The 24,548-nt window shown below is 44.6% G+C and overlaps 6 protein-coding genes across 6 annotated transcripts; 3 read left to right on the forward strand and 3 right to left on the reverse strand.

Annotated features, from left to right (window-relative positions):
- Positions 1–211: 211 nt before the first annotated feature.
- LOC131210746 (2-phosphoxylose phosphatase 1) lies at positions 212–2,450 on the reverse strand. Its single transcript, XM_058204038.1, has 2 exons — positions 2,313–2,450; positions 212–2,242 (listed from the first exon to the last, which is right to left on the reverse strand). The coding sequence occupies exons 1-2, from the start codon at positions 2,404–2,406 to the stop codon at positions 528–530; spliced, it is 1,809 nt and encodes a 602-aa protein (XP_058060021.1). The 5' UTR covers positions 2,407–2,450; the 3' UTR covers positions 212–527.
- A 939-nt stretch (positions 2,451–3,389) lies between these two features.
- Positions 3,390–6,940, forward strand: LOC131208870 (tudor and KH domain-containing protein homolog). The gene is made up of 3 exons (XM_058201784.1): positions 3,390–3,525; positions 4,261–5,521; positions 5,592–6,940. The coding sequence occupies exons 2-3, from the start codon at positions 4,294–4,296 to the stop codon at positions 6,011–6,013; spliced, it is 1,650 nt and encodes a 549-aa protein (XP_058057767.1). The 5' UTR covers positions 3,390–3,525; positions 4,261–4,293; the 3' UTR covers positions 6,014–6,940.
- A 771-nt stretch (positions 6,941–7,711) lies between these two features.
- LOC131209804 (serine/threonine-protein phosphatase PP2A) lies at positions 7,712–15,696 on the reverse strand. The gene is made up of 5 exons (XM_058202946.1): positions 15,121–15,696; positions 10,928–11,137; positions 10,511–10,864; positions 10,248–10,438; positions 7,712–10,152 (listed from the first exon to the last, which is right to left on the reverse strand). The coding sequence occupies exons 1-5, from the start codon at positions 15,220–15,222 to the stop codon at positions 10,080–10,082; spliced, it is 930 nt and encodes a 309-aa protein (XP_058058929.1). The 5' UTR covers positions 15,223–15,696; the 3' UTR covers positions 7,712–10,079.
- A 628-nt stretch (positions 15,697–16,324) lies between these two features.
- Positions 16,325–18,623, forward strand: LOC131209803 (small ribosomal subunit protein RACK1). The gene is made up of 3 exons (XM_058202944.1): positions 16,325–16,518; positions 16,752–16,960; positions 17,889–18,623. The coding sequence occupies exons 1-3, from the start codon at positions 16,410–16,412 to the stop codon at positions 18,507–18,509; spliced, it is 939 nt and encodes a 312-aa protein (XP_058058927.1). The 5' UTR covers positions 16,325–16,409; the 3' UTR covers positions 18,510–18,623.
- Positions 18,624–18,896: 273 nt separating this feature from the next.
- On the reverse strand, positions 18,897–20,896 carry LOC131207728 (uncharacterized). Its single transcript, XM_058200354.1, has 2 exons — positions 19,064–20,896; positions 18,897–18,998 (listed from the first exon to the last, which is right to left on the reverse strand). The coding sequence occupies exons 1-2, from the start codon at positions 20,894–20,896 to the stop codon at positions 18,897–18,899; spliced, it is 1,935 nt and encodes a 644-aa protein (XP_058056337.1).
- Positions 20,897–21,714: 818 nt separating this feature from the next.
- LOC131210251 (origin recognition complex subunit 1) lies at positions 21,715–24,430 on the forward strand. Its single transcript, XM_058203465.1, has 3 exons — positions 21,715–21,824; positions 21,901–22,089; positions 22,159–24,430. Exons 1-3 carry the CDS (start codon positions 21,730–21,732, stop codon positions 24,428–24,430), a joined length of 2,556 nt encoding a protein of 851 aa, XP_058059448.1. The 5' UTR covers positions 21,715–21,729.
- The last annotated feature ends 118 nt before the right edge of the window (positions 24,431–24,548 follow it).

Genomic DNA, 24,548 nt, shown 5'->3' on the forward strand with positions numbered 1-24,548 from the left:
CTTAATTCCCAAAACCTCTATTGGGACAAACTCAATGGTGTTTCAATGTTTTGGCAAAGAAAACCCGGCTTAACTGTCTACACATATAAAGGAAGCTTTTATTTGACTCTCGTTTAGCTTTGCTGTTACACCAATATGAACTTTGTATGACTAACCACACCAATAAATTTAACTATTCCTACAAAAGGGCACCGGCGCCCCAGGTCGGTCGGTTGATATGTATTCGTTTCATCTTTCGTCGCTCCAAGAAGCCGGAAGTCTTCGTGGCATGCATTGGCAAACGGCATCGAAGCATGCTGCTACAGCACTAACAAATTCCTTTCGCTATATAGCATTAAAGTAATGGAGAATTTGCCACTAGTTTAACAGAAAATCGGTAACATTCTTCCCTGCATTTAAACTGTAAACGGAAGTAACGATAAAACGCAACGTGTTTCGTATCACAGACTGATAATCGTCGTTAGTTTCGCTCAACCCAGGATCGGAACGGTTCGAGAAAACCGAACAAGCGTGTCTAATCAATGTGCTCAGAAGAACCCTTCCTGTTTCGGTTGCACCAGACAGGCGTCCTTGTAGTTGGTGGCGTTCAGCGACAGGAAGTAGTCGTCGTGGATAAAGCGTATGATGTTCTCGATCGGGCACAGATGGCCCCGTCCACCGCGGATGCCTCGCGGAACGTTCAAACTCTTGCCACTTTCGCACACGTCGATCGTGGACGTTATATCCTGCCCATTGTACACGAGCCGAAAGTAGTACTGTGTGTCCTTGTCGCTTTTGTACACCTCGAACGCCATCCGGGACGCGTACGGAATGAACGGATTGTCGAGTCGTACGCCCAGCGAAGCAATCAGATACTCGAGCGTTTTATCGTGCGCCGAGTACAGGACGAACTTTACCCGATCACCCGAGATCATCCGCAGCATGTAGGCCACAATGTTCCTCAGCAAACCGTACGAACGGAGCAGTCCCTGCTGTCGCATCGTGTGGCTGTACAGCTCCTTCACGCCGGCCCAATGGATGTAGGACATGAGGGCGACTACGTGGCTCTTCTCGACGCACCCCTCAATATCCGGCTCCTGCTCGGTAGTGTCCAAGTCGTCCGGTTGGTCCGTGTTCGCGGGGCTAATAGGCACCGCACCAGGGGCAAGGCCACCATCTTCCTGATCGATATTGATCACGTCCAATCCGAGTGGATCCTGCGTCGAGCTTGATGTCGCACCCTTTGCACCGTACCGTTCCGCCGGGTTTACGTTCGTGCGTATCTTGCGGCAAGGCAACGGAGCCGCGTGACAAATGTGTGCCAGGAGCGCATCCCGAATGTCGAGCGGATTCACCTGCTGGCCGACTGCAAGCTGTGGGTTTTGCAGCAACGCGGCACCGATCCACTGTGCGATCGCACCGATCGCCGGGTGCTGCGCCAGGTGGCCGTTCATTTCGGTCGCGAGCGACTTCTTGAGTTTTTCCGCCTGCGGACAGGCACAGTCCGAGAAGCAGTACGACAGGCTGTGACTCTCCTGTACCTGTAGCGCGAGCCACTTTTCTGGTGGCAGCGCACCGAACAGTAGCGCCATTCCCGACTGAAACGTGCGCCGGTAACGGGTGGAGTAGATAACAACATCGTCCACTGAGTAGAGCGTGCCGGACGTTGGATTGGTTATTGCGCCTTCCGAAGCGTTGTAGGGTGTCGTTTTCACCGAACCCACCGGAACCGGACGTGTGTACAAGCCGAGCACATTTGCGTAAGCTGCTCTAACGATGTCTCCGACGCGTAGCATCTGGGCGATTCCCTTGTGCGTTAGCTGTGCCAGCAGACACAGCTTCGATGCGGCCGGCAGCAAGGGAAACCCGTGGAATGGGCCCGTCTTCATCCAATGTCCCCCGGTCGTACTGACGGTGGTGGTGTTTTGCGTGAAGCTAATGTACCGGCTGAGCAGAGGATCGTTTTCGTGGCCACAGTCCACCTCACTGATGCCCCGTACGTGTGCCATGGGGCCACGGTCACCGTGGCGAATGAGCAGCAAGACACCCTGCAAGCTCCAACCTTCCAGAGAGCCACCCTCCTCTCCGGCCACCAGTGTCGCCGGATGGGCACAGTCTGTCTGGTTGAGTTCCTTGGTCCGAGCCCTATCCAGTGCATCGCCATCGTCCACACGGAACGAGCCCTGGTGCGGGCGATAGCCGAATCCCTTTACCGTCAACAAGTTGTTGCTGTTCTCTATCGACCCGATGTACTTGTACATTCCTAGGGCAAACAAATACAAATGTTATTGTGTACCACCCCCAATCCACAAATAGTCGATAGTCACACCAACCTGCTATCAGTAAGAATATCCAGATGCTCAGGATCAAGTAACAGTACAGCGTTCGATGCTGCAGCGAAAATCGGGCAATTTCTTTCAACAACATTTTCGTTGCTATTTCGTTTCACTTGGAACGATTCGACGAACACCCCTCAAAAACACTCCATCACTAGGTGCGAAACGAGGAAAAACTGTTTCATCACATAAAAACAAAGTTTTCTTGTCACTTCGAGCCTTATTTTCTCTTTACGTTGCCCGCTTTGTTGCGGCTGCGCATCGGCAACGGACGTTCTCATTGTCAGTTTGGTAAGTTCTTCCGAACATTTGAAATTAATTCTCGCTTTCAATTCAAATTTTTCGTTTTCAAGCGAAGAGAGGAAAAACCTTTTTCTAATTATCATGTAATCTATTTTGGAAATTCAAAAACAGACTAAAATTTGTCCGACATATAAGAAACTTATAACTCACAACAAACCATCTGGAGCAACCAATGTGATCTAATGAATTATTTCAAATAGGGTCGAAGTGGCTTTATATACGATTGATGTTTTAGAATTAAATTGGATTAAGTTTTTTTTAAATACAAAACCAGTTAAAAGCATTGGCGAATATCAGAGAATAGCACGAACACGTGGGAAGGTAGTCGGAGAGCGAGATAATCGTTTTTCGAGCAGTGAGTTTGACATTCGAGCAGTGAACGAAAAATAACAAATGGTTAGTAGAGATCCTGAAATGAGCAGAAAGCGAATTTGTTGTTTATTTTCATCTCACGGAAAAAGGCACGCAGGACGTTGTAATTACTAACTTATAAAAATATGAAATTGGATTGAAAAATTTACATTATTTCTAATTAATTTTTTTATGTCGTTTACACCAACCAGTTTAGAAATACAATTATGTTTAGTGAATACAACATCCTATAGTATTATAGTTTTCGCCTGTTTATTCGCCTGGTTGTGTTAACGTTACGCTACAGCTAGATCGCACAGTGCGAAAGAAAGAGTAAAAACAAAACACGAAATAATAAGAAATGTCTCCATGCGCTTCTCGTTCGCAGAATCTCTATTAGCGGCTCGCCGCCTCGTGAAATGCAAAACGAAGAACCAGGTTCCAAAAACGTTCGAATAGCGAATGAAATGTGATTCCGACGGTGATCCGATTGAGTGAAATTACACCAAACCGTGCGGTGAAGTATTGAAAAACTTCCGAGAACCATCATCAAAAGGCAAGTCCTCGAGAAAGTATATAGTGCGTCCTATCGGTCGGTTTGCATCAGTCCCGCTCGGGAGCGAATGACATTTCGCCCTATTGCTTCACAAAGTTTCAAGGACGCGCACATTTTGCTTCTTATTTTTGGTCCAAACAAAATGGACCTGCGGGCTCCTGAAGTACACTTCAGAGTAACGTCCAGCTCGAGCCGGCTTATAAATCGTAGAAAATCTCCACGCCTACCTGAAACCGCTCAAGCAAAACAAATCGACCGTGCAGCGATGTAAATTATAAACATTGGGAAAAATTATGTAATATAATGTAGAACCATTCGCATGATGAATACAAACAGAGGCTTAGTGTGCGCCATTATTTGCTCTAGCGTTATGTCATAACGCTATTATTAGTCTACGATGGCTTACTTACGCATGCCGGCCGACGGTGACGACGATGATCTAGCAGTGCCTGCGTTTATTGTCCGGTGGCAGCGTGGCTCACGGGGCACTAAGCGGCATGATTCGAGGCGTCAGAATCTTATACCTTGCCATTCGCACTCATCTGAAACGTTCCGCTTCGCCAAATTCTTAACCGGCTCAAATATCATTGGCAATAGGTTTCGAATCTATCTTTGAACAACCTTTTCATTCAACCTTGAGCTACCGCCTGCTGCGTTGGCTACTGTCGTCGTCGGGGTTCGTGAGGCTGCCTTTACTGCCTTAACACACAAATTTACCATCCTTCCTTTTTGCAGGAACGCTGCGACCGGATTTGACCAAAACCGAAGATGAGACCACCCACGGCAGCACTTCCCATCATTTTGGGGCTTTCTCTGATAGGCATCAGCGGTGCTTATCTGTACATGCTGCTGAAGAAAAAGCGCTCCCCAGCCAATGGCGATGTGATCGATTTTCGCCCGAGAAGCGTATCGAAAAGCGGCGTGGTCGTTGCCGAAATTACTGTGTCCAACAAGCTCGTCCCGCTGGTGATTGGCCGCAAGGGCTATACGTTGAAGCACATCCAGCAAACAACGGGAACCGAGATAACGTTCCGCGAGCAGGACGAAACGAGTCAGCTTTGCCGCATCCAGGGTGCTTCAGAAGAGGCCGTACGGCGGGCGAAAGAAATGGTACAGACCGAACTAGTCCGTCCCGTAACTGTGACGGAGGAAGTGTTTGTACCGCAGGCAGCGTGTGGTAAAATATTGGGACGCTGTGGCGATGCATTGCAGGAGATTTGCCGCACATCGATGGCCAAGGTATGGCTGGAGGGTCGTGCACGGAACGAAACCGAACGACGGGTCATGATCACCGGAACCCAGGCGCAGATAGACGTGGCCAAGCAGCTCATCGCTCACAAGGTGCAGGAAGATGCCGAGTGCCGTAAGCTGCTGACCGAACGCCAATCACGTGAACCCCGCATACGAACTCCTCCCTCCAGCGCGGCACCAACTCCGACGCCGGGTGACCAGGCGCCCACTAATCCACCGCTCAAACCGGTGACGGTAGAAAAACTCAGTGGCCCCAGCAGTTTCGGCACCGGCCAAATGGAGGTGTTTGTGTCGGCCGTGGTGTCGCCAAGCAAATTCTTTGTTCAACTCGTCGGTCCACAGTCTGCCGAGCTGGATGCGCTAGTCGACAGCATGACTGAATACTACGGCCAGGCACAAAATCGCGAACTGCATCGGATTCGAAAACCATACCTCGGTCAGATTGTAGCCGTCGAGTTTAACGCCGACAACAAGTGGTACCGGGCGGAAGTGAGCGCCATCCTCCCGAACGAATACCACGCGGGCGAGATCGTACTGGACCTATACTTTGTCGATTATGGCGATAACCAGTACACCAATCCTACGGAAGTATACGAGTTGAGACCGGATTTTCTGGCGCTGCGGTTTCAGGCGATTGAATGTTTTCTGGCCAAAGTGCAACCGTTGCATTCCAATCCGCTCAGCAACCCGCTCGAAGATGACTGGGATACGCAGGCTACGAACAGATTTGAAGAGCTGGCACATGGTGAGGACCTTTTCTATTGGCGCCGATGTTGCTCAGTTTTACTAAATACTTTATTTTTCATTTTCCATAGTGGCTCGATGGAAGAAGATTGTTTCGAAAATTGTTACGTACCGCAAATGCAAGAGTTCTCAGCATGGCCGCGAAAGCTCCCCCGTACCGGGTGTAGAGCTGTTCGACACGGCTTCGAATGGAACGGATCAAATTAACATAGCGCACGAATTGGTGGCCGCCGGGTTGGCCAAGTATGCGGCCAACGAATGTTCCGACGAACTTACGCGCAGCCAGTTGTTCCGGTTAGGCCTGGCCAGTGGTGGCTCCCAGTCATCCAGTGTCGATAAGCTTGAAGATGCCAGCGGTTCGAGTAGCACTTCCGCTGCAACCGTCGTATCGTTGAGCAAGCAACAGCCTGTTTCTCATCAGCGCGTCACCGTGTCTCACAACGATCCACCCAGGCATGCCGATGCCAAAGGTCTGACCAATGGAACACACTAGACGAAAGAAGTATTGATAATTGGATATCTGAAGCATTATAAATTGAAAGTAATAGGCAGCTCGAATCCAGAAGGTTTAACGTTAGGTTGGCTGTTTGTGGCGTGTGTGCGGCTTTTGCATTCTACCGGGTTCCTTGTATCTTCCGTTCCGTATGGCACCATCCCGGACTGTCTAAACAGTATCGTCATGAAATGCTTTTTTGAAAAGCCTCGTTACGTTTGCAGTATGAAACGCTATTTGTTCTTGTTCCTTCAGTTTCCAATTGTTAAATGGATCTGCTTGATAGTAGAGTGTAGGAAGAGTAGAAATAAGTAATTATTTAAACACACCGGGATCGGATCGCGCTGTGTTATCGGTCTTTATGTACTTGAAATAAAAATGAAGATAGAAAGATTGATTTAATTGATAGTATTGCTGATGAAATAAGCACCATGAACTCGTGCATCGTCGTACTCCAAATACTTATTTGAATAGCATTTTTAAAACGGAAGTACAGGCAAAGTGTATCAATGCTGGTAGTGCTCGAAGTTGATTGTGTAAAAATGTACAGGAATTTACTCGATGCATGGTTATGACCAAGTCAAGACAGTAACGTGACTATCCGACAGATAACATTTTTGAACAGAGTGATTCAGACCAAGGCAACACTGATGGAAGGATGAACAGATAGCTGTGCCAAAACCGTGTAATCGTTTAAATTAAACAAGTTAGATGAAAGATTGTTTGATATCTTTATCATGAGACAGAAGAAAGCAGTGAAGTATCGGCATATCGGAAGAGAAATATCGTCACACAGATGAAACTACTCACATATATCTTTCATCCACGTTTGCAGTACATAGAGACATCTGGTTATTTTTACGGATTTTATAGGATGGAAAATAGTTGTTAGAATCGTTTCTCATTTGCGAAAGTAAATAAACTAGCATGCACACATCTCAACGTACCCTGTCGCTTTACTTGTACCTCCAACTGGTGACCATTACTCAACCATAACCCTCCGTAGCAGCTACAAGCGTAGCATATCGAATAATTTTCATTTCCATCGAAACCGACCGCACAGCCTACTTCCGCTTGTTATGCGTGTTCCGGGTGTTTCCCGTGTCGGGGATCATTGAAGTAAAACGTGACGTGGTATAAAAATCACATCAACATAAACGGCTTGACACAACGTACTCGAGGGCTACTTCGTTTGGAACCTTTGAGCAGATCAGATTGAAGGATTTTGAATAGTGGAAATGCAAACTAGAGCGTTAGTGTTCCTGACAATCGTCAGCTCAGCGGTGCTTTGTGGCGCCATTATCGTACATGATGATGGTAAGTAGAAGTGGTTTAGTAAGCTTACAATGATTAATATTGAGTTGATACTGATGTTTGGTTTTATGAAATACTCACTGCAGATTATCAAGTTTACCGCGGGAGAAACGGTGACCCGAAGAATTATCTCCCAGCAAGCGAAGAACAGCCGCGCATTGCGGAGAAGCTGAACTTTCATGAAGTTGATGCATTTGGCGACGACTTCGTTGACTTTGGAGCACAAACTGGCCCTAACGGAGCGTTTTCATGGCATGCAAACTTTCCCATCGAAGATAAACGGTAGAAGGGAATAAAAAAAAAACATCCCACGTGGAAGGCCCCATAGAGCGCAACGACTAATAGACGGCCCACATAAGACGAGTTTATTATTTAAAACGTAAATTTTATTGATTTTTCCTCCGTGTTCCATCAGCCACTGCGGGTGCCTCGAGGTTTGAGTGAATGGTTTTCCGTGTTGGTTTATGAGTTTGTGTAAATGGATGTTTGTTAGCTGTGGTTTTTATTTGTTTTTTTCCGGGTTTTGCTTGTTTTTGTAATTATGCTTCACTACTTGTACATTCGACATGTTTTAGCGTCCGATACGGCATATAGTAGTCAAACCTTATAAGCTTTAGAGTCTCTTTATAGCTACCGCTTCCTTGCCGATTTCATGTGCAACCCAAAATTCGGTGCAAGGGACAATAGTTCAAGAGCACGTTCACTGGCTCACTTCCTCGCGACGTGACGGGCTCCCCCCATTCGTTTGATCTTCCTACGCTAATACGCGTTCAAGCTAGCATACACCCGATCAGCTTTTATCGCACTTAAAGCCGGGTAGCGGTGAGTGCGCTTCCACCAGCGCGGTGGTGGCATCCACACCTCGCGACCACCTATCATCGTTGGCTGCATAACAAACAACTACCTTTGCGATTCCCTAAAAACGTACGTTGTTTTAAAGAAGAAAGAACTCCCAACGGACTGGAGGCTGCGGCTGCCGTAACCAATGCACATTCTACATATTGAAGGAACATGAATGCCGTTAACATTACGCTCTCTACGTTAACAGGCTTCCCATGACAGCGGCCCTTCCCTTTTTGCCGTCTAGCTTAGCACAGCAAGAACCCGGAACCGAAACAAAAGCAAATCATAATTGCAGTCAAGGGCGCCAGGCCCAACTTATTAGTCATTCATACGCGTTTATTTTTGTCGAGGGGCAATCTCTTCTCGTACCTTTTGAATTTCGCAAACCCTTTTAGCACTGCTGTAAACTCATAGCACAAAATCCTTGCTTATCGCTCATTCCGAAGCCTGATTGTTCTGCATTCTTTCGCTTCTTAATGGCCCGGGGCATGCATCTACTTAGCAACTTTAGGGTCAGGTCATAAAACCCGTTCAAAATATCATCGTATTAGGTAAAATAACGCGTGCCTAGCATTCTATTCTTGCACGATGCGATGACAGACAATGGCCCCGTTTTTACCTATTTGGAGACGATCGTTTGCTCATGAGCATTTCTCTTAGGGTAGCCACAAAAAAAGCCAGCCTTCCAACACGCCGTTCTACATGCGGATTCAATTTAATATGACAGGCCATTTTTTTTCTTTGAACAAACTAAAGAGACAAAACAATTGTAGGCTATTGGGGTGGACGGGAAATCTTGCACAATTACGCTACTGCAATGTTTGGCCATTAAGACATCAACTTGAAATCCGCAACGACAGAAGGTTATCTTAGCTATCACGTTAGATAAGCACAATGCATGGGCACGAACTAGCGTATGGCGTACATCACGCGCCATCGTAGTTACGATGGAAAGCCTATGACGATGGTCGCACGGCATGGACAGTAATCGGCAGCCCGCGGGGCCGCGGCTACCTCGCCGTTACACAAAAAACACAGAACAACGTAAAGGCATCTCCTATTCTTGTATTTTCCTTATTCCTTTTAAAGTGCTATTTTCTTTCATTCCACCTCATGATCTCGCTATCCGACGGAATAATATGTTTGCCATCCTTTGACGTATGCTAGGCAGCTCAAATAGTACAATCGGTTTTATAAAATACGATTTCTACTCCTTTTCCTGTCGACTTCCTCGCATGATGCTTTGTATTTCAGTGGTATTTATTTGATTCATTTAGAAGACATGTGTTGGTATTTGTTAATGAAACAAAAATACACTTACCACTGAATGTTCTTCGCCTGTAGTGCGGCACCCACATGTTCGTAAAAATGTCTATGCTTTTAGCATGATTTCAAATATCTGAACCTCGCCACGGGTGGGACCATTGTGAATCTCGAGCTGCGGGAATTGCGCGGGAAGATTTGCGGTTACTGTATCTGTCCTCATCCCTCCTCGCACTAAGCGACTGTTAATTTCAGCTTGATTGTTCCGCCCCAAGAACCGCTTTCGCTTCCTCTTTGAGCATCCGTTCTGCTGTTGATATTAGTTGATAAGCCTTGCTAGCTATCCCTTCGCGCCGGTAATTGTTTATCTTGCAGCTTTGAATCGGTTGATAGGTTTGCTTGCTCTCTGTATGTGTGTGTCAATGCTTCTTACACATGCCTTGTTAAATAATTTTTTCCTCTATTTTATTACTTATATATTCATTATCGAGCATAAATTTCTTGGTTTTACTTGAATTACGGGTGTTTCTAGTTGTTTGCGTTTGTGTCTCCCAATGTGTTTTACGTTCTTAGTGTGTTTTTCTCTTCACCGTTTCGCTGCCGCTTGATGGCGCTCCGCTTTTTTGCCGTTCTAATGATATTCTTCTTAAAGGAAGTAATCTGGCGTTCTTCTGGTCACGTGCGGTTCACCACGGCGCGGAGCTGGATCAAATTGTAGGCTATAGGAATAAAAAAAAACACAAGTGAATTATAAACTACTAATAACACCAATGCTATGTAACTAACTATTCTAAAGATATGAAACAATACTCACAATGAAAATTTAAGGGCATCGTCTAGCTCCATTAATGCAGCCTGATTGCCACAACGGTAACAATAGTTCGGTGCAGAGAAAATTGTGACAACGTTGCGGTCGTGGCACCAGTTGTACCCTTCCATTACCAGTTGATGTGCTCTAGATACTAATGTCAGACCGTTTGTGTGATTGAACAGTTCTGAAATATCCTGCAATCGGAACAATAATCACATTGTCAGTGGAACGTTACCTTTTGTTGAAAGTCGTGCGCCATCTCTTACCTGTCCGAATGTATACCCAGCGCCTCGTGGCGATATGCCCCAGCCACCCCGATCATCGGGATCCGACCAGAGCAGATCGCACATCGGACCTTCATGTGGCACCTCCTGAAGTCTATCCAGCGCCCGGATGTGATCGAGTGTGTCGATCGATGGGCTCAGTCCACCGTGCAGGCAGAATATTTGACCATCGACCAGAGCCGTCAGTGGTAAGTAGTCGAACAAGTCCGTAAAAAACTTCCATACATTTGGATTGCCGTACTTTCGCAGACACTCGTCGTAGAAACCGTACACCTGCGTGATTTGTCGCGACTCGTGGTTGCCACGCAGGATCGTGATTCTCTCACGGTATCGAACCTAAACGGAAGGATGATTAATCTATCGAACTAGCAGCGACGACGGTGGCGAAGTATCACGTACCTTCAATGCTACCAACAGCGTTACGGTTTCTACCGAATAATACCCACGATCAACGTAATCACCCATGAATAGATAGTTCGTGTCCGGCGACCGTCCACCTATCCGAAACAACTCCATCAGATCGTGGAACTGTCCGTGCACGTCGCCACACACTGTAACCGGGCATTTTACTTCCTGAACGTTTGATTCCTTCGAAAGAATTTCCTTCGCCTGTTTCAATGATAAAAACATAGTTTATTTTCTCCTATTTTAGTCAAGAGATGAGTTTAGTTAATAATGAGGAAAGGCATACTAATTATTAGCAATAGTTGACATGTAAACATCTCCAAGTAATTTATCTGATACAACAGGTAGCAAATAAATACAGTCCCGTCCGTTCTTCCAAGATAAAAAAGGAAGTGGCCAACCAATCTAAACAACCCAGCACTTGTCTCATTTAATATGTAAAGTGCGGTAACAAAATTCATAAAAAGGCATTCGCGGTACTTCGTTCACAAACATAGTTCCTGTCTACCGAGACACCAGACCAATCATAATAGTGATAAGCACATAAGATAAAAGAAAAAAGAAACGTTATCTGCTAATTGTAGTGAGTAAGACAGTCTTGTTACGTCAAAGTCTACCCCAAACGTGTATTTTAAAATGGCATTATTCATCATTAGCGTGACAATAAAAACGCTTATCAATCGGACCACCAAAACTACGACAATAATTCCTACAAAGCACGAAAAATAAGAGACCATATTGAAATCAAAGACAAACTAAATTTCTGATTTTACATTAATACGTTTTTTCGATCACCCCCATTGTGATGTGTTCAGGGTCTCTTTAAATAATGTGTTTTCATAATCCAAACCAAAAAGGATGAATAAACAATTGCGACAAACCATTGTGTCGCAGGACGTTGAGTTTGTTCTTGCCCAATTCCCATCGAGGAAACTCTCGACCCTGAAGAATACCCAACTGCACACCGTATTAAACTTCCCACACAGACTTAACACGACCATAACGATATAACAGTCACCTTTCGCAACGAAATCCTCATATTTTATTCAGCGTTACAGTGGCAATTCAACGTACAGTACCAAATACTTTCTAAGCAAATGGCACCTTGACGTATACACCTTCTTTTTAACGCCTTTCCCCAGCAATGCTAGTAAACACAAGTTGCCATAGCAGGGCACGCTACAATACGACGCAGCTCGACCTGTAAGAAGGACGATTTCAGCCTTCGTCTAGAATTGTAAGGTCAATGTTGAAGACCATCTCGCACAGGAAAAAGGAGCGTACGTCACGCAATAGAGCGATGTTGTAGGTGTCACATTGAGTTTGTTTTATTCTGTCTAGATCAATATCCTTATTCTCGCTACACGTAAGGTCTGTGGATCTAGCAGATATCCTTAAGCTACTTACTAACGCTTGGCACATAGACCATGCGAAGGAAGCAGTAAATGTTCATTCCTTTCGAAATCGATAGTCAGGAAATCGTGGACGTAATGTTCAAATCTATTCTTCCACGTTCATTCATCCACACTGCCAAAGACTGGCTTCGATTCCTCGGTACTGCCGGTGCACCGTGCACAGAAACAGCGTATGAACAACAAAACTAGTGCCAACAGTCTGGGGAAACAGTATTAGCTTTGATCCTTTGAACGCCAAGGCTACCTTCTCTTGGTAGTCAATGACAATACAACTGACAATCATTGAATAAATCCCACTGGCACTTTTTCAAAATTAACAATAGTTGAATGACTTTGCTGTTTCTATTGTTGTTACTATTGTTACTTGTGTTTCCGAATGTGTGAGATATTTCCCAATTCTGCACAGTTACACCAAACTATGGTGAATTTCCGTCTAAAAACGTTTTTGTTGTTATTGAAAACATTGCAAATCCATAAAAACGCAAAACATAATCTACTTCAATTAAAATCATACGAGTGACGACTACGAAACAACCGTCGTTTCGCCACCGTTATCGGTGGGTTCACGAAAAGTCCTTGCCGTGCATCATGCCCGTTGCGTTTCTCGATGCCAATGTGCAACACCGTCGTTTAATCCACTTCCGGTTAATAGTACTCCTCATCGTTCATTCAACCGCTTCGATGTAGGTCACAGCAGGCCAATCCGACGGGTGTCCAAGGCTTGCAATGGTAAAGTTAAAGGAAGAATGGACGGGGTTTTTCTTGTGCCAGTGCCAAGATCTTGAACCAAAGCGGCGCAATGTGTCCACCAAAAAAGTTGAACGATTTCCCGGTCGGTCTCGCATCTAAACGCAACGCTACGCGCGTCCGCAGGCAATGTGATGGCCAACGGTGGAACGGACGTAGGTTACGAGGATCTAAAAATAGAATCACTGACTGACTGCTGCCTGTCTGAGTCGCCTGAGCGCTTTTTTTTAAATATTAACAATTATCATACGCAACACTTTTCTCCACAAGCAATTTATGTTGCCACTTGATGTTGTCGATATTACTTTACAACTGGATATTCGATTATCCGATAAATATGATAAAGTTTTCTGATTTTCACATTTGATTCTCAACAAGTATCACCCACTCACGAAAGACATACCGAAAAGGATGATTATGGAACGTGTTATGTTAAAAGTTAATGTATATGTTTAACTTTTATCCAAGTACCGTATTCTGATCTAATTTAAGGTAATTTAAATCCTCACTGATGTAGAGCAAATTGGAATGGATTAATCGGAACGAAAAGCAGCCTTAGCGGAAAGAAATCATTGCATGGAATTGGCAAAAAAAGGATCGGTAGAATGGTTAAACCTGCAAGTTTAAGTCCACTTTATCTGTTACAAAATACGTTGGATTACCCCTTCAGAATTTAATTTAATATTAAAACATATATTTTAAAAATATTCCTTAACAACAATCAAATTATGTTAATTTTTTGTGTTGAAAAACCATTTGCCATGAGTAAACCAAAGTTAATAGGTCCAATTGAAATGGTTGTCTAATCTTTCAAAATATATTCGACAACATGAACCTCTTCATTTGCTTATTGGCGAGATTTTATAAGCAAACTGTTTTTGGGACAACTTCGCCTTAGTTGTGTCGTGACAACCACAGTCGAACTGTGAATTAAAATGATTACAAAAAAAACAGTAGATAAAGCTTCGATAAGATAACAGCATTTGGCTTATATACTTTATCAGCTTTAAATTCCACTAGCCATTGAAGGCGGAGTGAGGTTGAATTGTGGTAAAATAAGTTACATGATTTAGTCGATTCCGTTAGATTAAATTTCGAAATCGAAAGATGGTTCTTTGCAAACATTCTCGTTTAGCATACCGATAGTATTGTGTTCGATTCTACGCATATCATCAGACGCTATCTACCATCATGTGCCACACAATGACTCATTAGATCACTCATACATGCGTAGATTCTAACGTTCCAACGTGATGCATCAAAGCCGAATCATTATTACTGTGTAATTTCTACAATGAAAGAAATCAGTTTTTTATAACCAAATAATGTTTTCACCTTCCGAAGTCTGAAAATTTTCGGATTAAACACTACATTCCCACGTTGAACAAACCGTATCAGACGCCTGGTTGGCAGAGTTTCAACTATTGCTATCAATCCATTAACAAACATCAATAACCAAATATCAGAATTTAGTGAAAGCGGTTGTTCAATTTGTGCGGGCTTTTACACTCGGGAGATCTGCTCTCCGAGCTGCTAACGTCGTCAAATTGAGCTGCTTTTTTACTCGCTCTTTCCTGCTCACTCATACATGGCGGGCCGAAGCTTTTTCACCCTATCGATCTCGTTTTTTGCCTTTAGCAAACTTCTTGATCTCTGAAGGACGTTGGACTACATGCGGATTACATGTCATAATTTGCACTTAACACCGACAGGACACAATAAGGCGTAAAGAAGAATAGAATCAGCGAACGAAGAGTATGATGCGCTTTCGCAACGTACAACACCGAAAGCGCCACCCAAAGAAAAAGGCTGTGTCGTCAAGTGTAAGCGAAACTCCGTCATCTTGGCTGGTGCCGTGTTCATCTTGGGAACGCAACAAAACCCAGCGACAAACAAGCACTTTCTGGAGGAATAGATGGCTGGTTTTCCTTCAACTTCGTTTTACTGGCTTATTTGCACAACTAATATCAATCGGTGTGCCTTTCCACATCTTGCCGTTTTCGTAGTCGTGGGATGTTTGCCTACCTTATCACACAAAGTTTTCACTTGCGATTCGGTTAATTGTTTGCACTCGTTCAGTTGTTCGATCCATTGGTCCAAATCTTTTAACGTCGCCTTTTCCTCCATTGTACTGGGTTGGCTAAATCCGTACGGCGAGTTCCAGTCACGAGTTTAGCAGTAGTTTCAAATCGTTGCAGCCGTCTTTACACCGAAAATCATACGAATTCCGGATGATTCAAACTCCCGATCGACTCCAATGAAGCACACTTCTAACAAAATGGCCGCGGCGTTGTGGAAGAAGTATCGACCGTCGCTTTCGTACTGGGAGGGCTCTCACCCCAAACTATGTCGACTTTCAAGAGACCGACGAAAACAGTGTTTTGCTCTTTTGTTAGACACTGCTTGTCTCACTTTTTCTCGCGTGCGTGCTTTTTGACATTCGCCTCCGAACAGTTCGTTTATCGGCACAGGATTATTTTGATGGGCTGCAACGCACTTTTCACAAACGGTATAATAACGCACCCTTACTTATGTAACTGTTTTAACCTTCGTAACTGTACTAAGCAAATAATATTGATGAATGACGAACGTCGCGATACAAACCGGTTAAGAATAGCTTTACGACTGATCCGGCCGGTTCCAACGCAAATCACTGAGTGCTGAGCTCATTGGATCTCGCTCATCTAAATATAAAGTACACCGACAGGTCTATATGACCAGCTCAACGGGGTTTACATCGAAAATATGCCATTGAAATACTTGAGAAATAATACGCAAGCATTAAAACATTAAATTTCAATTAGTAAAATACGATTTATTTGTCATTACTGGTTCGACTAAAGCAAGAATGTCTTAAAACCAAAACAAAAAGGAATCTAAATTTTCAACTTTGAGTATAAACGCATTGTTCTATATTTTACACATGAAACTATCAAAAATGTTCAATCGACATGAAGAATATACATTTATGCGCCATAGCTCAAGAGTTCATGTTTTGCTAAAGTGTGAAAACATATTGAAAATATAGTTATTGAATAGCTGTTCTACTTAGTTGTTGATGCTTTAGATATTTTCAAACGACCTTTAACAGTTAAAGTGTAATTTTCGGAAGTAATTACGAAGCGTACGACATAATAAGGAAACTCACGGTGTGTATAAACCTTGGCCTATGCGAAACCGCAACAGGAACTGAGCTTGCCGTCAAACGCGAAGATTTCTTTCCTTTGCTGACTCCGTAGCAAGCAAGACGTGTACAGTGTGCGACTGGGAGCAGTTTAGCCTGTAACCGTGAATTAACGTGAAATTGTCCGAAAATGACTGAAACGTTGCAGTTGCGCGGCCAACTTCTTGGCCACTCCGGATGGGTTACTCAAATCGCCACCAATCCGAAGTATCCGGACATGATCCTGTCTGCATCTCGGGGTAGGTGTAATGTTGGCACACGTTCCTGCCGAAAACGTGGTGTAATTCTATCTGAAATGATAGTTTCCTTGATGGCATCAGCTTTGAGGTTACAGCTGGATTAAATAACTTGGTTGATGACGCTTCAAGATAAATTAATAGAGACGCACAACGCCGTTCCCAGCCATAACCTTCATGCTAACCGTAACCTAACCTCACAAATTTGCTCAACACGTTGCTTTCTATCTTTACAGACAAGACTTTGATAGTCTGGAAGCTAACCCGGGATGAAATCAGCTACGGTATCCCCCAGAAACGTCTGTATGGCCATTCGCACTTCATCTCCGACGTGGTGCTGTCGTCGGATGGCAACTTCGCTTTGTCCGGCTCGTGGGATAAAACCCTGCGCCTGTGGGATCTTGCTGCCGGTGTATCGACTCGTCGATTTGAAGACCATACCAAGGTGTGACCATATTGTTCCGAGCCCGCTTCCCTGCGGCAGCGATTGAACAACGGCCCAAGTGACGTTCGATTAGGGTTTAATAGGAGATGTAGATTATCCCTTTCGTCCTGAGTTGAAAACCGCTCGCTAAAGCCGAAATGGTGAAGCTGGTGTTCTAAAAGCGGCAAATGTCTTGAAGTACGAGTCTGGTTAAGTACCTTCAGTACCTTTCACATGGTTGATCACGCCAGAGACCACAAGCTAGCTAAAGCCGTCTAGAATGGAAAAAACAAGCGCCTATGCGAGGCAGAAGAGAAAACAGAGTTCTCCCGTTTATCAAAAAGCGCCAATGCGTGGCAGAAGAAAATTTGTTCAACTTGTGCTTGAGAGAGGAGGGAAAGCCGACCACGCAGCAGATGTGCATTGTGGTGTGTTGTTACTGCACTATTGTTTTGTGGAGGCTTGCTTTTCTTCCATTCGCTCTCGTTGGAGCATTACAACTGTAGGTACTGTAGACGCGTGAACAGCTGGAATAAGTTTTCACTTTCATTCGGCAAAATGAAGTGCAAACTATTTCTTCATAACCACACAGAGAGATGCGCTAAGCCTGCAAGCAAGACACAATTTATTATTTTCAAACATTCCAAGCACAATCCCAGCTCCGTGCGGTTCGAAATTCATCCAATGGACAGCATGGCGTTCTTTTTAGAGCGTGCAAAAGAAAAGTCCTCTCGATGGAATCCTAACATCCTAATCCTACTGTTAGTGGTGGTTTTGGGGTTACATTTCGTTGAGAGACAAATTAGTAATGATTTTCTTTGTAATAACTCACGGTTGTTTCTTGCTCAGCAATGTTTAGCAACTTTCGAACTATGTTTTAACACCAAGAATTGCAAACCAACTCCCAAAAATCGGATCGAAGATAATATTGTTGTTTTCTCTATCATAGGATGTGCTTTCGGTTGCATTCTCGGTCGACAACCGTCAGATTGTGTCCGGCTCCCGTGACAAGACCATCAAGCTGTGGAACACGTTGGCGGAATGCAAGTATACCATCCAGGAAGACGGGCACACCGATTGGGTTTCGTGCGTGCGTTTCTCACCGAACCACACGAACCCGATCATAGTGTCCGCCGGGTGGGATCGCGTCGTCAAGGTCTGGAACTTGGCGAACTGCAAGCTGAAGATTGATCATCTTGGTCACAATGGATACCTAAACTCGGTGTCCGTTTCCCCGGACGGCTCGCTGTGCACATCGGGAGGCAAAGATTGTCGCGCATTCCTGTGGGATCTGAACGATGGCAAGCATCTGCACACGCTCGAACATAACGAGGTCATCAATGCGCTTTGCTTCTCGCCGAACCGTTACTGGTTGTGCGTCGCTTACGGGCCGTCGATCAAGATCTGGGATTTGGCCTACAAGACGATGGTCGAGGAGCTCAAGCCGGCCAAGAATGGCGACCCGCCGCAATGCCTGTCGCTGGCCTGGTCCACTGACGGACAGACACTGTACGCGGGATACTCGGACAACATCATCCGCGTTTGGCAGGTATCGGTCTCGGCTCGCTAAGCTAGCGTAAAAGATGTAACGCGCGCATTACAACTGGATCCCGGGCCCAGAGTGTATTAACATAAGTTGTTTCTTTTTTCAAGAAATAACAATCCTGTATCAAAATACATAAAACACTGTGTGTTCTTTGTTAAATATTACAAAACTAAGAAATAAGAAAGAAACGGAAACGTTGAAGAATAAAATTTTAAAACTTCATATTTTTTCCCAAAATTTCCTACATCTTAATGGAAGAAACACGGCGGTGTACATGGGTTGACTCCTCCTGTCTGCTCGTATTGTATTCGAAATTTTTCTACTTTGCATCAATTCAGCACACCTAATTCGCTAGGAAAAGATTCAATTCCGTTTTTTTTCTTACTAACGATAGGCGCACGTAATTCTAGATTATTCTAATATTTCTAAATCACTGTCACTGTTTCGCAAACGTCGATAGAGTTGTACGATTAATTCGTCCTCGGATGCCGCTTGCAGCTTGAGATAGAAAATCTGTGAAGAAATCATTCAATTTGAAAGGAGATGTTCGTAAAAATGGAAATATAATCTTTACTTACTTTCAAGTTATCCTTCCAGTAACTGATTTCAATATCGTACTCCTCCTCGGCCCTTAATAAGTATCGTTTAAACTGGTCCAGCGCTAGCGGATGGTTGGCACTTAGCTGAATGGCCGTTTTTCCAGCGTTCCAGCCGACGGTAACCGGCTCATCCAGAACAGACCACGTATGGTGAGAATATAATCGCAGGTCTTCTGATAGACGAAGTGCCCTTGCTTTTGATTGCTCGTTGCGAATACAGTATGTTAGAAAGGGGATATCAGGGGTTCGGTTTTCGGATCGATCGAGGCTATTTTTTCGTATAATCTCCTGGGCAACAGCTGTTTGCCTATTTAGCGGTACTGCTTTACGGTATAATGCGGAACTTAGGTTTACTATAAATTCTTTTGTATTGTGTTCTTCAGATCGAACGGTTGTCGGGACGGGAAGTAACGTTAGTAGCACACCATCGTGACCATGGTCGACCGATGTGAAAATCTCGGCCCGGAATGTAGGCAGCCCGCTGACTAGTTGACTTTTTGTGAGAGGCACGATTGTGTGAAAATGACCTTCTTTGTTAAATGTTTCATGCACCGGCCAAACTATAGTGCGTCGGTTAAACTCTACATTAAGGCACCAACTTTTCTGCCTCACTAGCAGCTCGAAGTATCCCAGATTCAGTGTTATCTTGACGCTGGCGAATAGCGTAATCGGCTCGCTCTTTCCTTCGGTCTCCAACAAAGCTCCATGAGATCGGGACGGCATCTCCCTGTGAAAGGAGATATCCATATTGGCCAGTTTACCAAACACTTGCCGATTACGATAAAGAGATAGAGCATCGTATTTTATTTGCTCCTTGGCAATTGCCTGCGCTAGTCGTTCGTCTAGCTCCACTTCGTCGGTCAGTCTTCTGGTAATACGTTTTGCCACATTCGGCATGCTTTTCCTAAGTTTCATCATCCTCGTTGGATCGGCCGTTGCTATGCTCTTCTCAGACATGCAATCGACCACATAGAACAAATTGTTTTCGGTCAGGAAAACTGCTTTTTCCAAATGCTCAAGCAGTGTTATCGCCACCACCCCATACACCGGAAGTTGGTTGCATTCCGTAACGATCTGTTTCGCTTCCTCTGAGTACTCATACCGAACACGGTACATTCCAAAACCGTTCGAGTATAGTAACAGCCCGTGTTCGAAAGTGTGCGCCTCGACCGGTGGTGATTGTAGGTAAATGGTGGTACTACATATTAACAGTGTTTCCGGTGAAGACGAACGACTAAAAACGGTCATTACTCCCCCTTCCAGTAGCACTGCGAGACAGATTGTGGCTTCAGATAGATTGAAATCGAGCACGTGTGATGCAAAAGTTCGAACAATAATCAGATCGCTTTCGACGTCGTCCTGACGCTCGCGCAACCAGTACAGATTACTATTGGCCCCAATTAGCACCACAATCTGGCCACAGGTGAGCTGGGTGAATCCGAGAAAATCCGCTAAAAAGCATCGATTTTCTGACCGTACATGAATATTTTTCACACAAAATTGTGTTTCGAAATCGGCACAATCTAAAGCCAGATCATAACTTTTCAGTGTTTGAATTTCATGCCAGTTGTCGATTGTTTCGATCACGTCCAGCACAGTGCGGTTCGATTCCAGGTGGCGCACGATCAACAGCTGATCATTTTTGGAACCCAACTCAACGCACCTAATTCCTTTGCCACACTCAAGCGAGTTGAATTTTTCGGAAGTCCAATCGAATGCCAGCAGCTCTCCTTGGTCCGTTAGCGCCACAACGGTCGAAGTGGTGACTTTTAAGGATACTACACGGCCATAGTAAACCACCGTACCGAGCATGTTATGTTGTTCTCCGCGGCCATCACTTGTAGAAAGTATCACCACTTGTTCGGCACTCGCGACCATTAACGTTGACTTTAGCTTTGAATGCGTCACGTTTACCATCAGTGTGGGATAGAAATTGTCCGCTGGCAACTTCCATTGAGGAATCCATTCGCCAGAAACGTTTGATTCCGACATTCACTTGTCCTATATTTTTCGTTAGCGAGAGAATAACAACGGTTCTGTTCGTTTAACCGGTGGAGGTTGGCGCCCAATGTTGAGACCCGCCGTATCAACCGTTTATCTAACAGCAAGTATATAATGCAAATTATTTAAAATATTGCAATTGGGCATTTTTATGTGAGAGTTTATGAACACAAAAAATCTATCAAATTTCTTCGAATGGATGCTTTGTTGTTAAAATTAATTAATTTGCTGTGACATTTATTAAAACTTTGAACCAAGTATCATAAACATAAAAAGCGAAAACGACAGGATTCCTCAACTTTGTGTTTTAGTCGTGTTTTATGAAGGGGCTGCATTTTAACTATAACAAAGGTGCAAACGGCAAACAAAATTATTAAGGAGATTTTTCCTAACTTCTTCACAGAAAAGTTCACAGAAAAGGTTGAAAAAGTTCACAGGTGGTGGTAGAAATCTGACACGCTAACTCTCTTTTGAAATATTAGCTGACATATCCTGCCTTAGAATCATTAATCCAGGTTCCCGCCAAAATACAGTTGTCAACGTTTCCTTACCCGCCGAAAAGCAGCAACAATATTCACAGTTCATGCAGTGTTTAGCCTCTGAGCTGTTCGTTTTTTCGTCTATCGCACTTTAATTCATCCACTATGAAAACTGTAGCCAATTTTCCTGTATCTTGGGTAAGCAAGGCGCAAGATCCGGATATTTCTAATTTCAAACATCGTTCGGCAGCATTCTATTCGTAAGTAACACTAATGCGCTGGCGCTTTCGATCGCTCACTGTAATTAAGCTATTAATTGCTTTTTGCACTCCGTAGGAAATGTATTTTTGGTGCTTTAACGTTGGAAGTGGGAAATTTCATTCTGGTATCTAACATGGATGCTGCTGAGCCCGATTCAATCGATGGGTGCGACGTGGCCCAAATCCTTCACATGTACGAATTATTCTCCACTGACGCCAACAATAACAGGGACCCTTGCAGAGCAATTGTACAATGGTATTCAAGGTAAGGTTCGAAAAATGAGCATTTCAATTAACAGGCATACTTAGTAACTGCCCCGTCTGTCGATTCCAGACCTGCAGGTTTGCCAAAATCCGTAACTTCTGATGAAAACTATGCATTCGATGCTCGTGAGGTGGTCGAAGATTCTCGCTTTGATCCCGATATATCGATAGAGACAATTTTTAATGTATGTCAAGTACAAAAAGTTCCGTTGAATTCAGTTGTAAAGTCCGAGCAACCGCCCAGCAAACAAGCGGCTTTTTTTGTTCGTTACAAGTTAGTAAAATCGTCTGCTAGAAAATGGCATCTTGAGCCCTTGATAGCACCGCCCAACGAAGCAAGGTCAATCAGAAGAAGAACGATGATGACGGATAAAACGAATCAACTAACCCCGAGGACGCCTAAAGTCAAGATTACACGTTCAAAATCAGTAGAAAACATGGCAAATCTAAACGCTGATCAGAAACGAATGCTACATGACGATCGTTGGAAGGTGAAACTCATCGATGCCAGATATGATATCGATCAAATAACCGATTCCCTAAGCGAAGTGGATTTAGAGGACGATGATCGCACCTGCTCTCCAAAACTGCGAAAGAGTTCAAGAAGCTCGCAACGTTTTCGAAGAAACCTGGACGACGACCTGGGTAATGGTCAAAATGATCAACACGCAGATTGTATGAACTATTCAATCGTCAAACAGAAGGATGCCGATGTTGCCAATTTGAAGATAAAATTGCGAATTTCGGAGACACAAAAACATGCCCATACACCAAAATCCACTCGAAAACGTTCAACACTTGGCTCAGCAACAGTGGACAACGATGTTTCGCCGCCAAAGTGTCGCAAATCTCTTTTAAGTGGGCGAGATGATACGCCCAGGGCATCAAGGAAGAGTATTTTGAAGAATTCTAGCACAAAAGCTTCGGAGGAACTTGGCACTCCGAAGCGCAACGTACAGTTATCCAATATAGTGGAAGAATGTGCTGGAAATCATCGCGCATCTCGTAGGCTAGAATTTGTAACCTCGGAAGCAAAAATGGTAGACTGTAAAACCCCAAAAAAGGATCGACATCGTGGTACACCAAGCGGCAGTCATTCAACGTCAAGCAGCGCCCAAAAGATGAAACTCATTCGCTCTGGCGATATCAAACCAACTATTCACTCGAGAATTCGACCTGTGGAAAGTGGGTCTAACGATCTAACGATTGCTCGCGAACAGTTGCATGTCGCCGCGACTCCTAGTAGTCTACCTTGCCGGGAAAAGGAGTACGAAATAATTTACAACTTTTTAGAAGGAAAAATTTTTGATCACTGCAGCGGTTGCATGTATGTGTCGGGGGTTCCCGGCACTGGCAAGACAGCCACAACGACCGCCGTCATACGTGCGCTGAAGAGCTTATCGGAAGAGGAGCAGATACCCAAATTCGATTTTGTCGATATTAACGGCATGAAGCTAACGGAACCGCGCCAAGCCTACGTTCACATCTACCGCCAGCTCACGGGCAAAACACTGGCCTGGGAGCAAGCTTACAACCTTCTCAATAAACGATTTGCGACCAAGGCACCCCGTCGGACCACCACTGTGCTGTTGGTGGATGAGCTGGATGTGCTTTGCAACCAGCGGCAGGATGTGGTCTACAATCTTTTGAACTGGCCAACGCTGTCAACGGCACAGTTGATCGTGGTGACGATCGCTAACACCATGGACCTTCCGGAGCGAATGTTGATGGGAAAAATTTCGTCCCGTCTTGGTCTCACTAGGCTTACCTTTCAGCCGTACAACTTCCGTCAGCTGCAGGAGATAGTTATGGCACGACTAGCTGGTACCGATGCGTTCAATAGCGATGCCGTTCAGCTTGTGTCGCGCAAAGTAGCGGCAGTATCCGGGGATGCGCGGCGCGCATTGGACATCTGCCGCAGGGCCACTGAGCTGGCCGACGATCAATCACGAAAAAACTACAACCCCGGCCAGTCCACGATGGTCTCAATACTGCACGTGCAGGCAGCGTTAGCAGAAATGATCGCCAGCGTACATGTGAAAACGATTCGAAGTTGTTCAAGTATGGAGCAACTGTTCTTACAAGCCGTAACGGCCGAAGTTGCCCGTACGGGCATTGAGGAATGCAACTTTTTGGGAGTATATGCTCAGTTCGAAACGCTTGCTGCTTTTTCCGGTATCAGTGTGCCTAACCCTGGGCGTGCAATGATGATTTGCGCGAAACTTGGAGCTTCCCGATTGCTGATTTGCGAAAACAGTAGAAATGATATTTATCAGAAAATTCTGCTCAACATCAGCTCGGATGATGTTCACTATGCCCTGCAGGCGAACAAGCTTAACTAAACTAATAGAACTATGTTACCGTTTTCTTTTTTTACTAAACTTTTTTATTTTCATTACAATAAAGAACAAACCAATATGGATGTTTAAACTATGTCAATTGTGTATTTCCTTCTCGTGG

Source organism: Anopheles bellator, chromosome 2, assembly GCF_943735745.2.
Source record: "Anopheles bellator chromosome 2, idAnoBellAS_SP24_06.2, whole genome shotgun sequence".
Classification (NCBI taxonomy): domain Eukaryota; kingdom Metazoa; phylum Arthropoda; class Insecta; order Diptera; family Culicidae; genus Anopheles; species Anopheles bellator.

Excerpts from the sequence above, each read along its gene's own strand:
- LOC131209804 (XM_058202946.1), bottom strand. The coding sequence starts at position 15,222 with ATGGAGGAAAAGGCGACGTTAAAAGATTTGGACCAATGGATCGAACAA. Across the intron at positions 11,138-15,120 it reads TGAAAACTTTGTGTGATAAG|GCGAAGGAAATTCTTTCGAA; the intron begins GTAGGCAAACAT and ends TCATTGAAACAG. Across the intron at positions 10,439-10,510 it reads CTGGGTATACATTCGGACAG|GATATTTCAGAACTGTTCAA; the intron begins GTAAGAGATGGC and ends TTCCGATTGCAG.
- LOC131210746 (XM_058204038.1), bottom strand. The coding sequence starts at position 2,406 with ATGTTGTTGAAAGAAATTGCCCGATTTTCGCTGCAGCATCGAACGCTG. Across the intron at positions 2,243-2,312 it reads GATATTCTTACTGATAGCAG|GAATGTACAAGTACATCGGG; the intron begins GTTGGTGTGACT and ends TGTTTGCCCTAG.
- LOC131209803 (XM_058202944.1), top strand. The coding sequence starts at position 16,410 with ATGACTGAAACGTTGCAGTTGCGCGGCCAACTTCTTGGCCACTCCGGA. Across the intron at positions 16,519-16,751 it reads GATCCTGTCTGCATCTCGGG|ACAAGACTTTGATAGTCTGG; the intron begins GTAGGTGTAATG and ends CTATCTTTACAG. Across the intron at positions 16,961-17,888 it reads GATTTGAAGACCATACCAAG|GATGTGCTTTCGGTTGCATT; the intron begins GTGTGACCATAT and ends TCTCTATCATAG.
- LOC131210251 (XM_058203465.1), top strand. The coding sequence starts at position 21,730 with ATGAAAACTGTAGCCAATTTTCCTGTATCTTGGGTAAGCAAGGCGCAA. Across the intron at positions 21,825-21,900 it reads CGTTCGGCAGCATTCTATTC|GAAATGTATTTTTGGTGCTT; the intron begins GTAAGTAACACT and ends TGCACTCCGTAG. Across the intron at positions 22,090-22,158 it reads ATTGTACAATGGTATTCAAG|ACCTGCAGGTTTGCCAAAAT; the intron begins GTAAGGTTCGAA and ends TGTCGATTCCAG.
- LOC131208870 (XM_058201784.1), top strand. The coding sequence starts at position 4,294 with ATGAGACCACCCACGGCAGCACTTCCCATCATTTTGGGGCTTTCTCTG. Across the intron at positions 5,522-5,591 it reads ATTTGAAGAGCTGGCACATG|TGGCTCGATGGAAGAAGATT; the intron begins GTGAGGACCTTT and ends CATTTTCCATAG.
- LOC131207728 (XM_058200354.1), bottom strand. The coding sequence starts at position 20,896 with ATGCTCGGTACGGTGGTTTACTATGGCCGTGTAGTATCCTTAAAAGTC. Across the intron at positions 18,999-19,063 it reads ACTGGAAGGATAACTTGAAA|ATTTTCTATCTCAAGCTGCA; the intron begins GTAAGTAAAGAT and ends ATTTCTTCACAG.